The following is an 18427-nucleotide window of genomic DNA, read 5'->3' as shown; positions in this document are numbered from 1 at the left end:
CTTGGCAATGCAGTATATTACTTTTAGTTGATAGAATATATGTTAAATATTAAAGTTCTGAAGCTGATGTTAAGATTTGTTGTAAAAGTCACAATCTTTTACCCCTCCGTGTATTCCCATCCCTTGCAGTGTGCCTCGAGGTCAGCTTGTTCCTGTGTCTTCACTTCCCCCTTGAATCTGGATGGTTTGGCCAACACAATGTGGTAGAAGTGGCACTATGCCAGTTCTGAGCCCAGCTCTTGAGAGACCTTGTATTTAGAGATAGACCCTTTAAATTAACTTAAAATGAGATCATTAGGGTGGGTCCTAAGGCAATATGATTGGTGTCCTTAAGAGAAGAGGAAATTTGGACAGAGATGTATACAGAGGGAAGACCATATGAAAACACAGAAGATGACTGTCTATAAGCCAAGGAGAGAGGCCCCAGAACAGATCCTTCCCTCATAGCCCTCATAAGGAACCAACCTCACTGACACTTTGATCCTGGACTTGTAACTTCCAGAACTGTAAGAAAAAAATTCTGCTGATTAAGCCACCCAGTCGGGGGTAGTTTGTTGTGGCAGCCCTAGAAGACAAATACACATTCTCAGATTGAAATACAACTCTGTGTGACTATAAAATATATACTCTTTTTGCTGTACCATGATTATGGGTAGGACCAAACAAACAAACAAATCCCCAAAATGAAATAAACAAAAAGCCAGGTCCTTGTTGTTACTGAGAAGAAAAATGCAAAGGAAAGAGAAGGTTTAAGAAAATGCAGTAATTATACATTTATGATTGACCTAAAGAAGGGAGAGAGTTCCTTCCTTTCTACTAGTAGTACTACTATGTCCACTCAACTTCTGCTTCTACTTCCAGTGGGACTACTACTAATTTACGTTCATTGAGTACTGACTACACACCACACATTGTGTGAAGTAACTAATTACTTGCAACAATGCTGTGAATAATATTACTTGCAATAACTCTGTTTTCTCTTCATTTTACTGGTGAGGAAATGAAGCTCAGAAGTAATCTGCCCAAATTAATGGCGGGATCTAATTTCTGGGTTAGTGTCTAATAGTTAAGAATCTGTGTTCTTAACTATTTCTATGCTAGGGCTTTGTTTCAACACAACACATGGTGTTCACAGTTGCATGGTTTCCAGTCCAACTATCAGCTTTAAGAGTGTTGAATGGTTTTGATGGTATTTGATGATCTGCCAAAAGGTACTATAACATTCCCTCCCTTATGGCAAATTCTGCCATCTTGAAACAAAATGGCAGTTAATACAGGTTTTCTAGGATCATCGTTCTTACAACTTTTATAAGAATTTAAGCTTTGAGTGAGGACTTGGTCATATGATTTTATTGACTGAAATCTTCAATTCACAGAGCCAATAATAATTAGGAAGGAGAAAGGGCAAAAGAAAAAGGAAATGTGTCTAGCTAACAAAGCCAGTTGATTCAAGTGTAGAATTTAAATTCATAGACCCTGCTTAGACTATCCAGTATTCACATTTTAAAGAATTTGTCTTTGGAAACCTTTATAAAACTCTCCACTGTTACAATGTAATGCCATCTGGGATTTAGCATTTATAAAATGTGCAGTTAAGAGATGCCAAGAGATTCTTCATGCAAACCAGATGGTACAATAACAGCTCTGTCTATGTTTCTGGCAGAAAAATAGGGCTTTGAATGGCTTGAAACTTATGTGAATAAATTAAGCCCCATCAATACTTCAGGGATATTATAATTTCAATAGTCAACTTACCCACCTAAATATTTTCATAAATGTTTTCATTTAGAGAGGAAAAAAACAAAAGGGCAGACAGTGGTTCCTTTCATTGCCTCATGTTTGTATTTAACAATGTTTCTAAGAAAAACAACACCAGTGACCTTCAATGTGGGAAAGAAAGTTTCTCTGTATTCTGAGTGATATATGTGTTTAAATGAGAAGCAGGGTTGTTTGAATCTCCATTGAAGAGGAAAAATCCACATCAAATAGGTTGAAGAGGTTTGTGGCTGTGCTCAAGAGGAAAAAGTACATAAATAACAAAGTGACATTTTCTGAGTAATGGACTTAAAAATAGTTTTACCTCAAAAGGTATGTTTCTCACAGACCTAAGTCCAGCACATACAGTAGTGTGTTAATGTTGCTTGTTCTGTCCTTGCTTACTTCCTTTAAGTTTTCTGTGGAACAACAGGACTTCTGTAATCCCTTTTAATTTTTTTCACTTTCTGTTAATCCTTTTATTTTCATTAAAATTCATAATAAGATGCTCATTAGATGAAGCAATCTTGTTAAAAGCAAATGTTCTGCTTGGATCTTTTCTTTTTCCTTATTAGGTAAAAATGTGCTTCTCTACCATACAAGTGAATTTCCTCTGTAATTAGGCATGAATAGCTTTGGAGAACAAATACAGGCTGCTTTTGAAAACCAGATCTCTTGGGTTTAGGGGGCAATCTCATTAATAAAAATATGTGTTTCTGGGCTGCACATTGAATTTCTTTCCCAATTAGCAGTGAATGGTTTTTCAGAACAAGGAAATTGGGTTTCCACTTTGCTTGCATTGGTTTTTCTTGGGGGTAAACTGGAGGTATCAACTACCACTAATCTTTGTTCCTTCCGTCTCTCTCCCTGGGCAAAGGAACACACAGGACTCTGTTTTACAGATAGGTCAGAGTCTTAGGTAAATTCTCCATCCAAGGGCTACTTCCTCACAGCCAGGATTGGACTCCATGGTAGATGGGACAATTGTTTACAACATCAGGCTGTCACTGTGGTAGGAGAGGGTACAAAATTATAAACACAGCAGTGAAGAGTGGACAATGCCATTGCTTTGTGAGGAGGAGGAGACCCTTTAGGGGGAGAATCTCAAGTGTTGCCCCTGTGGGTGCCAATTAACCCTCTTTTCTCTGGGTCATTGGCAAAAAGAAGTGGTGTTTGGGTCTAAGGGCCTCTCAAAATGAAATGGTTAAATGCTTGGAGTGCCAGGTAATAAATGAGTTTTTGAGAAAACAAAGGAGGAAAAAAAGCCTCTCCTCTCTGAACCTAAGTGGCAACCAGAGGGACATAAAAGTCACCAGCAAGTGTTTCTAAAGTTATTTTGATATTGCAAGATTATAGGGAGGTGGGGGCAGGATAGGGTTGGTTACAACAGGAAGTTGATGAGTACCTGACTTGCTCTGGTGAGGTCATGGCCATTTAAATCTGACCCTTAAAGCCTATCCACCAGTGTGTAGGGAAGATACTCTTTTCTGACCTACAAAGAGTCCAATAGCACACTGTTGGAACAGATTTAAATACTTATTTTACAAGGCCAATACTGTCAAAACAGATAATTGCCCCACAATTATCTAGACTTCTCATGACCAGTTAGTATCTAAATTATATGTGAATCTGTCTTAGTTATTTTCATTAATCTCTACCCTCAGCATCTCCTACCAATTGTGCTTCCTTTGTACTTTGAGAAGTACAGTAGAAAATAAGAAAAGAGACCAATTACTAAGTTTTAGAGCTCTCTCTGCACTCTTAGCCACAATCACGTGGTTTCTTGGCTTCTTCCGGTTTGTAAAACCATACTTCACAGTCTGTAAGGAATTTTATCTCATTTCACCTTTCCTACTACAAGGTTAGATGATGATATGATCATGAGCAATATCCCCCAGTTTTATTCACAAAGAAATGAAAACTCAAATAGATGCAGTAAGTTCTTCCAGGTCGTATGGACTTCAGGTCTTCTAGGTCCAGATTCAACCATCTTGGTCAACCTCCTCTTGAGGAAATGGAGTAAGGAGGATCTTCAAGTTCAGGATTTGTTTCTGCTTTACCTCCCCTTCCCAACACACTCCTCTTTTGAGGAATGGATTTTCCCAAGGAAATCCCAAAGGGTGCCAGGATATTTAAATATCATTAAAAATATTAAAACAAACAAGAAGCTCAGGTGTCTTACCATTTCATAGGAGAGTTTAAGTCCATTCTGAACTACTGGAGTTGAGAAACTCTTCCTCCTTCTCCATATCTAATCCTTCTTCCTATCATGAATGATTGCTCTGTCCTCCTTTATCTTTGCTTCCATCCTTATCTTCATCATTCTCCTCCTCATCATTGTTATCACATTATCATTATCATCATCTTCATCTTGTAGCAGACTCCTTATTTGATTTGCACTTAGCTTTCTATAAGCTAATAAGATAGCTTATGATTATATGCACTATAATTTATCTTTGAGAAGCCCTCTCTCAGGTTGTATATGATTTTCTATTTTAGAGTATATTAATGAATATAATTGTATCTAAATTAAAATGGCTCATGCAAAAATCAGTTCTCAAAGTATCCATAATCATGTTTGAATATTTCTATCTCTGCAGGCTTAAAAAATTATCCCCCCCCCTTACAGATAAATAATGCTGACCTCCAGTTTGGTTCTATAGCTTCTACTATTCTCATAGAAACCAGAAAAAGGAACAAATATTGACCCTTGCAGCTAATTATTGTGAGACATTTGCAGATGAAAGCTTTGTACTTTCTCAAAGTTGACAGATAATTTTTCTTGGAATAAAGGCTTAGACAGAAAGAGATAAGAAGAATAAACAGTTAAAGACTTTGAAAATAGATCTTCCTCACCTCGATTCCATGGACTATTATCCAAACATATTAAACATTTTTTAACAATATGGGAAATAGTTATGGTGAATTAAATAGAGGAAAAGATAATGCAAAATGGTATGTATTTGATGGTAAAAACTATGTTAAATATATACTTCAAGAGAATATCTATACAGTTTATCAGTTGTATAGGATGATGGGTTCTAATTTTATTGCCATGTCCTTCACAGGACATGATCTGCATGAAATCTATCATTTGATACTTATTGAGGCCTGCACTGGTTCTATTATGTGGGCAATTTTTATAAATATATCTATGCACTGGAAAAGAACATGCATTTTCTTTTGAGTATAGAGTTCTACATAGGATTGTTAAATCAAGCTTTTAATTGTGTTCAAATCTTTTATATTTTTACTAATCTTTAGCCTGATACATATATATGTGTGTGTGTATATATATACATATATATACATATACATACATATATACATATATACATATACATATATATACATATATATACACACACAACATTAAGAGGGTGAATTAAAATCTCCCATTGTGATTGTGGATTTGTTCTTTCTCTGCCAGTTCTATTAATTTCTGTTTTTTCTATTTGGGGGCTATGTTATTAGGTACATACATTCTTAAGACTCTTATTTTGTTGATGAATTGTTCCTTTCATCATCTCGCTTTATCCCTACTAATTTTTTTGGCTTAAACTATATTTTGTCTGATGTAAATATAGATATACCATTTTTGTCAGCATTTTCTTGATAAAACTTTTCCATTTTTTTGCTTTCAGGCTTTCTGAAATTTTATACTTTAGCTGTGTCTATTGTAAATAAGGTATGGCTGAGTCTTCCAACTGGTGAATTTTGTCCATTTACACTTATTTTTATTACAGAGAGATTTGGATCATGTTTTTGGTCTTACATTGAGTTCTTTATTTACACTAATTTTTCCATGTTTTCCTCCTTTCCTTAAGATGGGAGTTTAAGTTATTGATTTGAGATATTTCCCTTTTTTTTAATATCGGCATTAAAAACAAACTTCTCACCAAAGCTCTGTTTTATTTATTTTTTAAATTTTTTATTTTTATTTTATGTATTCTCAAGTTAGTTAACATACAGTCTAGTCTTGGAGTAGAATCCAATAATTCATCACTTACATATAACACCCAGTGCTCATCCCAACTAGTACTCTCCTTAATGCCCATAACCCATTTTTCCCACTCCTGACCCCCATCCAACCTTCAGTTTATTCTCCATATTTAAGAATCTCTTACGGTTTGCCTCCTCTCTGCTTTTATCTTATTTTTCCTTCCTTTCTCCTATGATCATCTGTTAAGTTTCTCAAATTCTACATGAGTGAAATCATTGTGATATCTGTCTTTCTCCGACTGACTTACTTCACTTAGCATAATACCCTTCAGTTCCATCCACACTGTTGCAAATGGCAAGGTATCATTCTTTTTCATCGCTGAGTAGTATTCCATTATATATATATCACATCATATATGATATATATATCATCATATATATCGTATCTTCTTAATCCATTCCATTATATATACATCTATATAGATATAGATATAGATACCACATCTTCTTAATCCATTCATCAGTTGATGGACATTGGGCCAAGCTCTGTTTTAAAATGTTGAGATGTTGTGTCTTCAGTTTCACTGAGGTCAAAATAGATCTCACAAAGGATTTTTGTTCAATATATATAAAGAACTCTTATAACTCAATAATAAAACAATAACCCAATGAGAAAAATAGGCAAACAATTTAAAGATAAGATATAAAAATGTCTAATAAGCACATGAAAATGTGCCCAACATCATTAATCATTAGGAAGTGTAAATTAGAACCATAATGATACCACTTCACATCCACTAAGGATGGCTATAAGCAAAAAGACAACAAAAGCTGCAAGGATATGGAGAAATTATCACCATACATTGCTGGTAAAAATGTAAAACAGTATAGTGACTTTGGAAAACAGTTTGGCAATTTATGAAGAAGTTAAATATAAATCCTCATATAACCCAGCCATTTCACTCTTTGCTATAAAACCAAGAGACATAAAGATATATATCCACACAGACTTGTATGCGAATGTTCATAGCAGCATTATTCATAAAAACAAAAAGGGGAAACAATCTAAATGTCCATCAGCTATTGGATGAATCATGAAAATTTGGTATATTTGTATTGTAGAATATTATTCAGCAATAAAAAGGAAGTACTGTTACATACTGAAAAATGAATATACCTCAGAAAATTATGTGAAGCTTAAAAAAAATCCTAAACATAAAGACTATGTATTTTATGATTCTATTTATATGAAATGCCCTTAAAAAGCAAATATATAGAGACAGAAAACAGATTAGTGGTTTCATGGGGTTGGGGAGTAGGGATTAACTACAGATGAGCATGAGGGATATTTTGAGGGTGATAGATATGTTCTAGAATTGGATTATGGTGATGCCTGAACCACTGTGTAAATTTAATATCACTGAATTACACACTTAATAGGGGTGAATTTCCTAGGATATAAATTACACCTCAATAAAATAATTTCTAAAATAGAACTCCTCAGTGAACTAGACTAGTTCTGAATTGTTTGGAAATTATTTTGTACATTCTGTGCCTAGATGACCAATATTACATTCAATACCTGCTAATGGACGTAAAAAAATTAAATGTGCCTTAAAACACTCAATAGAACACAGCAGTCCTTAATATTCAATGTCATGGCTATGCCAGAAACGAAAGGTCCAAGTTCAGTGCTGTGAACTTTTCTGGCTGCCTTCCATGGAGGGAGGCTGAAATGAGCTTTGTCCTGAGGTGACACTCTTCCTTGTTACTGTTTAACCAGCTTTGTAGGAAGGCTGCTTCACCAACAACCTGCTCTGCCTGGAGAGCAGTATCTGGCTGGGCTTAGGTGAGCAGGAAAAAATGTCCACTCGCTACCACCAAGCTGCTAGTGATAGCTACTTGGAACTTTTGAAAGAGGCTACCAAGAGAGATCTGAATCTTTCTGATGAAGATGGCATGACTCCCACACACCTGGCAGCTTACCATGGGAATTTGGAAGCCCTAGAAATAATCTGCAGCAGAGGGTAAGTTAAATCTGATAGGTTCTACTGGACACTGTTTATGGTAGGATTTTACAGACAGCCGCAAGAGAAAGGGAAGTCAGTGAAAATACTTTGTTCTTTATAGATTGTCTAAATAATTGTCTTTTTAGAAAAAAAGAGAAAGCTGCCTAGAGATGCTCTTTTCACATTAAGAAATGGTGCCATGGGGATGGCTCATCCCTTATGAGCCTTTCTACATAGAAAGATCCTGAACTCTAAGACTTTGTTATTTGCCTTGGAGGGAGGATATTTTAATTCTGTGCCTTTAAAAATCTTTTACATAGGGGCGGCTGGGTGGCTCAGTCAGTTAAGCATCTGACTCTTGATCTCAGGATCATGAATTCAAGCCCCATATTGGGCTCCACACTAGGTCTGAAGCCTACTTTAAAAAACACAAAGCTTTTCCATGAAATGTAAATGGTTGGCTCTCTAAAAAGGAATCACTGTTCTCCTTGACTTTAAAATATCAACCTTGATTGGAACAAATGATGCATTTTTGTTTCATTTTTTTATATATTCCATTAAAATCCCACAGCCTTTTATTAATACACAACCCTAATGCAAGTCCATGATTCTTAGATGAAGTAGTTGGCTTTAAAACTATAAGGGAACTTCAGCCTGTATTATCTCTCTAGCTGTCAGATATATACACATGCATACACACTCCCATAAATTCTAATTCAGGAATTACTTACCTCTTTTCTTCTGCTTATTACCAGAGGGACTAGGTAGTTTGGCAACTATAACCCAACAGCAGTAAAGAAAGGAAAAAGGAAAACGTTAATAAAGGAGTTAAGTAAATTAATTTCAATTCAGTAAATATTTCTTATATATATCTGCAATGTGCCAGCCATTTTATTGGCCACTGGGGATGTTCTGATCAACAAGAGAGACTCAATTCCTCTTCTCATGGTGATCGGATTTGAGAGAGGAAGATAGAAATTGAATAAGTTAAGTCATATGTGATATTTGTTACAAAGCGGGTAAAGAAAGGGCACTACATAAATAACAGAGGCATCTATCCCAATCCATGAGTGAGGATAGGCTTTCTGGAGCATTGAACCTGGGACTTGAAAGCTGAGAAGAGGGGCACCTTGGTGGCTCAGACGGTTAGGCGTCAGACTTTGACTCAGATCATCATCTAGCAATCCATGGGTTTGTGACCCACATTGGGCTCTATGCTGACAGCTCAGAGCCTGGAGCCTGCTTGGAATTCTGTGTCTCTGTCTCTCTCTCCCCTCCCCACTTGCACTCTGTCTCTCTATCAAAAATAAACATTAAGTAAGTAAGTAAATAAATAAATAGTGAGAAGAAGATGGAAGGAAGAATGTTTCCCCCAAGCAAGAGCACTGTACATTCTATGCACTGAAGTTGAATATGGCTGGATATGGCTTTAATGGGGAGAGGCCAAGTTATAAGAAACAAGACCAGATCACAAAAGCCTTGTAAACTCTGTTAGGGAGTTGAACTTTATCCTAATGGCATGGGAAGCTATTTTCAGGTTTACACAGGGTAGTCATCTGGTAGATTTGTGTTTACAGAACTTGTTCAGGCAGCTGTGTAGCAGTCACAGAAAATGTTCAGGGGCTCTTTTAAGGGTTGAGGTGAGAGATGAACTGGACTAGGGAAGTGGCAGGGGGAATGGGGAGACAGGAATGGATTGGAGTGGCAGTTTGGGTGTAGGATCAATTACAGTTGACTGGATGTTTTGGTGGGTGGAGGAAGAGAAAGGTAAGGCCCCACATTCTACTGTTGTGTTAAATTGCCATGGAGTGCATAGGCTGAAAAAATGTTGTACAGGTTTCCTTAGGTTCCCGTGTTAGCCATAGCCAATTTTTAGGAACTGTGTGAGATCAATTGCCAGTTAGATTTAAGGGAGTTAAAAAGGGAAATAAATTAACATTTGAATTTAGAAGTTAATTAGTCATTGATCATTGACAGTAGATCATGTGGTAACCATTAATATCCAAACTCTGGCTTTGTTTAAAATTGTGTTTCTTTCTTTTCAAAATCTAAAGATGAAAAGCAATAATTACATGTGTTCTCTTACACTTGGAAGATGGCCCCAATTATACAAAATTTCATTTTGCCTACAAAGTGTATGTGAATTTTCTTAGTTTTGTTTCATTTTCTAATGGAAGTTGTCTTCCTCCATGATCCTTAAAGGGTACTTACTGTAAAAGTTTACATCATATGAGAAAGATAAACTTAATAAAGTAAAAATCAAACCTATTTGCAGAGTCATTAACATTTGGGCATATATCCTTCCAGACTTTTTCTTAGAAAAATGTACAGACACATGTACATTTTTCCCCCTGAAAAAAGGCAGTCACAGTATACAAACTGTTCTGAAACCTGCTTCTAATTATTTAACAATAGATGTGGACCATTTGCACTTTCATTTTTTTTTCATTTGCACTTTAAAATAGAAATCTATGCCACTGTTTTTTTTTTATTTGTTTTTTTAATTTGAGTGAGAGTGAGTGAGAGAGAGACAGAGACAGAGAGAGAATGTATTTACCTGAATTTAGCCCAGGCAAACACTATAGCCTCAATACTGGATTTAGATAATCAAATGAGGGGGACCAGTTTGCAAATACCTGGGCATGTATGTGTAATGGTTCTATCAACAAGTATGAAAGACATCAAGGACTGAAAGACAAAGTTTGAATTTAGAAGAGTGGGGGAAAGGGGCAGATGGAGAGAAAGAGAGAGAGAGAAAGGAGAGAAAACCTTAAGCAGACTCTGTGCTCAGCCTAGAGCCTAATGTGGGGCTCGATCCCATGACTCTGGGATCATGACCCAAACTGAAATCAAGAGTCAGACGCTCAACTGATTGAGCCACCCAGGCACCCTATGCCACTGTATTTTCATGACTACATGGTATTCTGTTTTTATGGTTTCATCATAATTTATTTAATCAGTTGCTTGTCATGACACTTAAATTTGAATCCAGTCTTTTAATTGTTATAAACAAGTTGGAATGAACATCCTTGCTTATTCATCTTTGCACAAGGGTCTAATGTTTCCTTAGGACAAATTCTTAAAGGCAGAATTGTTGATTCAAGAGGGTGCTATGTTTTAAAAGCTTTTGGCACATATTGTGCCAGGAAATTTGAACCACTTTATGATTCCTCCAGCATTGTTCATTTTCCCATACTCCTGCCAAAACTGAGTATTACTATTCTTTTTAATTCTTGCCTATCTGATGGTAGTGCATTGTTTTCATATGTAGAAAAACATTTCTGAAAGACTGATTTTTTTTTTGAGAACAGCCTCACAAAAAACAATCAAATTAACTTCAAAAGAAAAAATATGAAGAGAACCAGATGCTCAGAGTAAGTTAATATGAGCAAATTGCCCATTTAGTGACAGTAATACCAATCCAGTTTTAAAAATTATTGCCCAAATGCGCTGACCTACCAAAAAGCAAGAGCAAAATAGGGATTATTTTAAAATCTCTTCAGTGAGTTTCCCTTTTGGAAAAAAAGGAATAGGAAAAGAAATCAACACTAGATTGAATTTAGCCCAGGCAAACACTATAGCATCAATATTGGATTCAGATGATCAAACAAGGGGGTCCATTTTGTGAAAACCTGGGCAGGTATGTATAATGGTTCTATAAAGAAGTATGAAAGACACCAAGGACTAAAAGATAAAGATTCAATTTAGAAGGACTCCATGAAATTTGTCATTAGAAAATATTTTAAGTTATACACAAATTTGGGAAGTTGCCTGTTTTAAATTTTTTAATGTTTTTATTTTATATTATTTTGTTTTGGAGAGAAAGAGACAGAACAGAAGCTGGGGAAGGGGCAGAGAGAGAGGGAGACATAGAATTTGAAGTAGACTCCATGCTCTGAGCTGTCAGCACAGAGCCCAGTGCAGGGCTTGAACTCATGAACTGCGAGATCATGACCTGAGCTGAAATCAAGAGTCAGATGCTTAACCAACTGAGCCACCCAGGAACCCAGGAAAGTTGCCTTTGAATAGGATTTTTATAAGTGGAAATAGTTTAAATACACTAGGGAAATTTTTAAATCATCTTACTGACAGTTTCATCTATAAATTTAGAATTTTGCATTTGAAATTTTCTTAAGACACATCTTTGCGGTCATCTCAAGGTTTTCTTGATGTTCTTCCTTCCATCTTGAAAGGATTATTTAAGTCCCTTTAAGTTCCAAAGCATGTAGATTTAACCTAAACTTCTTAAGACCCTCAATATCCCCACCATAGCTCTCTCCTCTCAATCATTTCTTTTTTAACTTACACAACCCAACAACAGTTTCAGGCAAATTTAACCAGTATATATATTTTTATGTTTATAGCACCATCTTGGGTATTTTTACAATCCCTCTTTGATGTCTAGATTACTTACAGAGTCTTTTGAATATGGTGCTTGGTTAAAATAAATAAAATGTAAAACTACATCTTTGGAGGTAAGGCACTGTGCCCCCCAAAGATACACAACTGTGCTAAGGCTGAAGGAGGTTTCCTTTGATCCAAAACAATTAAATCAGACATACTGACCAGACCTCTTGGAAGTGGCTGCCCAATAGAATGGTCTTATTTAATATTTGCTTTCCTTAGATTAAATTTCATTTTCTTACTTTCCTCTTTGTACTGATTTCCCTTGCCCCCATCTCCATGCACTTTGGTCAGCTGAAATATACCCGTGGTTCCTCAGATATGCCATGTTTAACATCACCCATATGTGTATCTGTTCATGCTGTTCTCTGCTCAGAAGGAAGTTGCCAACTGCTAGCGTATGGGCTGGATACAGTCCAAAATTATGTTTTATTTGGACTTCACTGTATTTTTCTTTTAAATTTGAGCCAACGTTTGAAAATCAAAAAATTCCACATGAAATTCTGAATGTCTGGCCTTGTTTGGAAAATGGAAGTTCTGGCTAGACTATGACAGCTTTTATTCAAGGTTGCAGTCAGCTGCTGCTGAGCGACAGCTATCCTTTCTCATTGGAACTCCCGCTCAACTATGACTTTGTTGAAAGAACAAACTTGGGTCCATTCAGTTACTTATATAACTTGCTTGGTTTCTTTAGGTCAGATCTGAGACTTCTGCTAGGACATGTGATATAAAGGACAAAAAGACACAGGCTTGACCCTCTAAGACATATTATCTCATTAAGGAGTTAAGGCATAAATATTGGGCAAATGATATGACTTTAAGTGTTAAAAAGTCACAAGAGCTAGGACACCTGGGTGGCTTAGTCAGTTAAGCATCTGTCTCTTGATTTTGGCTCAGGTCATGATCTCATAGTCATGAGATGGAGCCCCATGTCCAGCTCCACTCTGAATATGGAGCCTGCTTAGAATTCTCTCTCTCCCTCTGTCTCTTTCCCCTGTACTCTCTCTCAAAATAAATAAACAATTAACAAAAGTCATAAGAGGTATTATAGTTCTATGGGAATTTATTAAATGGCTGTGGGAAAAAATAAATACATGAAATTAGGGATTATGAGTTTAGAGAAAAGGGAAATGATAATAGGTAATGTTTATTCAATATTCACTATGGACCAAGCACTTTTCTAATAGTTTATGTTAACTTGTTCATGTAGCAACTCCATGAAAATTATCCTATCCTTAAACAGATAAGGACACTGAGTCCTATAAAAGTTAGGCTTAAGGCCTCATAGCTGGTAAAGTAGAAAAACTTGAAGGTGTGTTAACATAAAACTGTATTGTGTTGGAGACAATTAGGCCTGGAGGCAGGCTTGATCCAAAGTATGCTGCCTGTGAAATAGGCTTAAATCAGTTAAGCATTCTGAGCCTTATTTTACCCCTCCAATAATTATCCTGGTCTTTATTTAAGAAGGAGATGGTGATGGTAGGTGGTGGTGATGATGTTGAAAGTATAAACCTTCATAACTGAACAGCATGAGGAAACCAAGGGTTCCCACAGAGAAGTTACAAATCCAATTCATCAAATTAATGGACACTGGTTAGGCTATATGAACTAGTACAGCTCCTTTCAATCTGCAGAGAACTTATATATTACCTTTGTATCTTGTTAAAATTCAGATTCTGATTCAGGAAGTCTGGACTGGGGCCCAAGATTCTGCATTTCTAGCAAGCTAGCAGCTGCAGCTTTAACTGCTGCTGCAGGGACCAAACTGAGTAGCAAGGAATAGCAAAAGGGTCACAAGGTGTTGATGTGACAGTCGCAATGGCATGGATCATCTCTCCTGCTTCCACATTCTACTCACAAAGAATGTCAAGAGGCCTTCTCAGAACCTGTCTCCTGTCCTTCCATGGGGCCATACTGGGGGAAGTTTAAGAGAGATCCTGGTTTGGAGGTCTAGACTAGGGTGAGGGAAGATGCCTTTTAGTATCTGTATTATCAAAGTTCTCAGCAGTGACTTGGGCTTGGGGCCAGAGCCATATTAAACAACATGCCTACCAATAACTCACAATCTCATCGGAGGGGTGGGGTTGTGGCCTGGGGCAAGATTCCAGTAGGCATTCATTCATCCACAAATCTTTACTGAGCACCTGCCGCATACCTGTTTCTATGCTGGCATGGGGTCTCTGGCCTTAATCCCATCTAATAGTGTCCTCAATTGCACCACAAGCTATTGCAGACTGATCACATAGATGACACTGTAATTACATGGAAATAAGTTGGAGAATCAATGGATATGTTCTATTCTTTGTATGAATAATGGTTGTAGTAGACACTATTTGGTACCTACACAATATCCATTCTCCTTTCTTGCTGGTGGGAACCCAGTTCTGTTCAGTTCTTTATTTTCCTACATGTGACTCCACTGGGGTAACACTGTTAGAGTGGGAATGAGCTCTTATCAGTTCATGAGAGATGATTGCTAAATTTTCAGGAAGTTTCAGAGTCCATTAAACACAGTCATTATTAAAAATAAAGTTATTTAAACTTATCAGTTAATAAATTATATTTTTAAATACTCAAAACTTATCACTTCCTAATCATTTAGTGCATTTTACTATTAACTATGCTCCTACGATTTTGCACATCTATAAGATCTGTATATATGGTGGGAATAATTTCTAACAGTGTGTTACTGTACATCTCTTCCAAACTCTATGTCCAGTAATATCACATTAGTAGCTTGAATTTTGCCATGATGGGTGTACGTACAACACAAAAATTGGCACATGTTATAAATCAGAGCTTTGATCTTTTTCTTGGGTAAGCCAGTTATTAAACATTTACAAGCACACCACTGGGTAACCTTATCTCTAGCTTCAGGGGAAAATTTTAATTGGCCTAAGTTAAAAATAGTAGCTCTGTTTCTCTTCCTATAGATGTGTGACCCAATTGGGAACAATGAAAGATGAAAGTGGCTTTTTTGGGGGAGAGTTTGTTGGAAGTCTTTTCTTCTAAAAAGGAGACAAAGGGTAGAGAGGGGCTCTTTCTGTTTCTGGCCATGTTGATTTCTATATGTGTTTAGATTTTCACAAGTTATAACCAATGCCAAGGCAGGATTAACATGTATTTTGTTTATCTTGTTTTTATTTTTACTTTCTTGGATCTCATGTTCTAAGAAAAAAATTATATGCATTTTTGATATTTTTTCTAGAGGGGACCCTAACAGATGTGACATCTGGGGAAATACTCCCCTGCATTATGCAGCCTCCAATGGTCATACCCACTGTGTATCATTCCTGGTCAACTTTGGTGCCAACATCTTTGCCCTGGACAACAACTTACAGTCTCCACTGGATGCTGCTGCTAGCAGAGAGCAGAATGAATGTGTTGCTCTCCTGGATAAGGCTGCCACTGCCCAGAACATCATGAACCCCAAGAAAGTTACCAGGCTGAAGGAGCAGGCTCAGAAGAATGCCAGGAGGCAGATCAAAGAGTGTGAGAGGCTCCAGGAGAAGCACCAAAATAAGATGGCTCGCACCTATAGCAAGGAGGAATCTGGGACTCTTTCTTCTTCCAAGGATACTTTCTCCAGGTCATCCCTTTCAAATGCTTCTTCATCTGGTACATTTGGGTCAGTATCTAAGGGCATTAAAGACACCTTCAAGATAAAGTTCAAGAAGAACAAAGATACAGGAGAGCAGGTAGGGAAGGAGAGCAGAAATGGGCAGAAGAATGTGATGGAAGTGTTCAGAGAAGAGGAAGAAGACACATTCTCAGAGGACTTCAAAGGGAAGCTCCAGTTCTCAGAAGAGGAGGACAGATGTGTGCAGCACAAGTCCATTCTTAACCGTCCGGGTCTAGGAAATATTGTTTTTAGAAGAAACAGAATATTAAGTCCTGAAGAGATCTCAGACAGCAGGAGGGAGTTAGGATTTAAAATGTGCAGTGAATTGCTTCAGAGACCAGAAGCAGCAGAGGCTGATGAAGCTGAGGCTAATAAAGAGGGAACAGAAAACAGCCATGAAGATGATCTGCCTTGGGATGAGGATGAAGTGGAGTGGGAGGAAGATGTGGTTGATGCTACTCCTCTGGAAGTATTTTTGCAGTCCCACCACCTGGAAGAATTCCTTCCCATTTTCATGAGAGAGCAGATTGATCTAGAAGCTCTGTTGCTTTGCTCTGATGAGGACCTTCAGAGTATACAAATGCAGCTTGGTCCCAGGAAGAAAATTCTTAATGCCATAAACGGAAGGAAGCAGGTGCTACAACAGCCTGGGCAACTGGTTGACACCAGCCTCTGATGGAGTATAGGGTCCACAGGGTGAACCTGCAGCAATGGGGCAGTGCTGTGGCCCACTGGAAACACTTCAGGCAACATCCCCTGTATGCCCAATGCCAGGCCACTGGGAATGGTTCCTAGGGTTTTGGAAATGCACTCCTAAGGAAGATGCCCACACTGTACTTTGAGAAATACTCTGCCCCTGTCCAAACAAACCACCAGTGAGCCACTCAAGGAGATCTGAGAATAAGAAAATGGAATTTTCTCTTCAATTATCTTTTTGATATTTTTGAATATAGAAAGGGTTAAATGAATGACAGGCAAGGGAAAAACTCTTTGCTTTTCCAACTCTGGACTTTAAAATTATAATCTCTTGTCACACAAATGTGCTGCTTACTTTCTCATCCTCAGAGACTGGGGACTCCAATTCCAGTTCTGTTCTTAGCTCTATAACTTTGTCTGTTGGAAGAGACTTGATTTCTTCCACTGGCCTCAGGCTTCATGTCCAACTTAAATATGTTTAAGCCCTCAACATATGTTTACATGTTTACAAGTAATGGATACTCCTGCCTGGGAACAGAGGCAGAGTGGCAGGTAGGGAGAGTGAAGAAAGAAATATAATACAGGGTACCTATTATGTAATATGAATTGCATCTCCCTAAAATTTGTATGTTGAAGCTTTATGCCTCAATATAACTGTATTTGGAGATAGGACCTTTAGAGAGGTGATTAAAGTTAAATGATGTTATAAGAGTCACAAATGGATGGTGTCCTTATAAGAAGAAGAGACAGGGATGCACACACACAGAGAAGAGGCCATGTGGGGACACAGCAAGAAAGCAGCCATCTGCAAACCAAAGACAGATGCTTCAGGAAAAACCAAGCTTTCCAGTACCTTGATCTTGCACTTCCAGTCTTCTGAGCTGTAAGAAAATAAATTTCTGTTGTTTAAGCCACCCAGTCTGTGGTATTTTGTTATGGCAGTCTTAGCAGACTAAGACTAAGGCGTGGAGAGAAAAGAAGGATACCGAGATGATGCTCTATTTGATGATTTTTTTAAAAGCCCTATTTGATGATTTTTTTAAAAAGCTAAGTGACTTCTGAAATGTAAAAGAATGGTGAAACAATCTAGGTCATTTGTAGGGAAAAGTTGATTGTAAAAGGAAATTTTATAGTTTTACGCTCATTATGTGCATACCTTTTTTTATGTGGTTAAAAAGTTTTTATTATGTTTATTTTTTGAGAGACAGAGAGAGATAGAGTGCAAGCAGGGGAGGGGCAGAGAAAGAGGGAGACACAGAATTTGAAGCAGGCTCCAGGCTCTGAGCTGTCAGCACAGAACCTGACGTGGGGCTTGAACCCATGAACTGTGAGATCATGACATGAGCCCAAGTCAGATGCTTAACCAACTAAGCCACCCAGGCACCCCTATTATGTACATATCTTTTTTTTTTTAATATTTTTATTTATTTCTAGGAGAGAGAGACAGCGTGAACAGGGGAGGGTCAGAGAAAGAGAGAGACACACAGACTGTGAAACAGGCTCCAGGCTCTGAGCTGGCAGGCAGCACAGAGCCCGACGCGGGGCTCGAACCCACAAACCGCAAGATCATGACCTAAGCGAAAGTCAGACGCTTAACCGACTAAGCCACCCAGGCGCCCCTGTACATATCTTTTTTACTGTTGTCTGCCACCATGGCCACATGTCTGAATATGTGTAAGTTCTACAATATAAATTGGCAGCATTGCTGCTGACATTTTTGAATAGCAATCCCAAATTCAGATTGAAACCCTACTGAATAGCTAAGTTTCCCTGGATTTTTATAGCCAGGCTTACATCAAGTGGAATTTACCATTGACTGTGTGTACAATACAGAAACAGCTGTTCATCTTCGGCATGGTTCCTCATGCACATCTGTTTGGGTTATTTCAAGAGCACCCATGGAGAAGATAAGCTTAAGGAGGATACAGATGTGTAAATCTGATGAACAATTGGCTCATTCTTCCTCAATGGATAGATTCAGAAAGATTGTCAGTCATGG

General features: G+C 37.6%; 1 protein-coding gene across 1 annotated transcript; it reads left to right on the top strand.

The window, feature by feature from the left end:
• Window positions 1-7498: 7498 nt before the first annotated feature.
• On the top strand, window positions 7499-17338 carry ANKS4B (ankyrin repeat and sterile alpha motif domain containing 4B). The gene is made up of 2 exons (XM_077760527.1): window positions 7499-7724; window positions 15319-17338. Exons 1-2 carry the CDS (start codon window positions 7561-7563, stop codon window positions 16406-16408), a joined length of 1254 nt encoding a protein of 417 aa, XP_077616653.1. The 5' UTR covers window positions 7499-7560; the 3' UTR covers window positions 16409-17338.
• The last annotated feature ends 1089 nt before the right edge of the window (window positions 17339-18427 follow it).

The sequence above is a fragment of the Crocuta crocuta genome, unplaced genomic scaffold (genome assembly GCF_008692635.1).
Source record: "Crocuta crocuta isolate KB4526 unplaced genomic scaffold, BGI_CrCroc_1.0 scaffold73, whole genome shotgun sequence".
Taxonomy (NCBI): Eukaryota; Metazoa; Chordata; class Mammalia; order Carnivora; family Hyaenidae; genus Crocuta; species Crocuta crocuta.
Note: the sequence above shows the minus strand (reverse complement) of the source record. Positions and strands in the feature narration are given on the sequence as shown.

Coding starts and splice junctions, on each gene's coding strand:
- ANKS4B (XM_077760527.1), top strand. CDS start 7,561: ATGTCCACTCGCTACCACCAAGCTGCTAGTGATAGCTACTTGGAACTT. Junction 7,725..15,318: donor GAAATAATCTGCAGCAGAGG/GTAAGTTAAATC, acceptor TATTTTTTCTAG/AGGGGACCCTAACAGATGTG.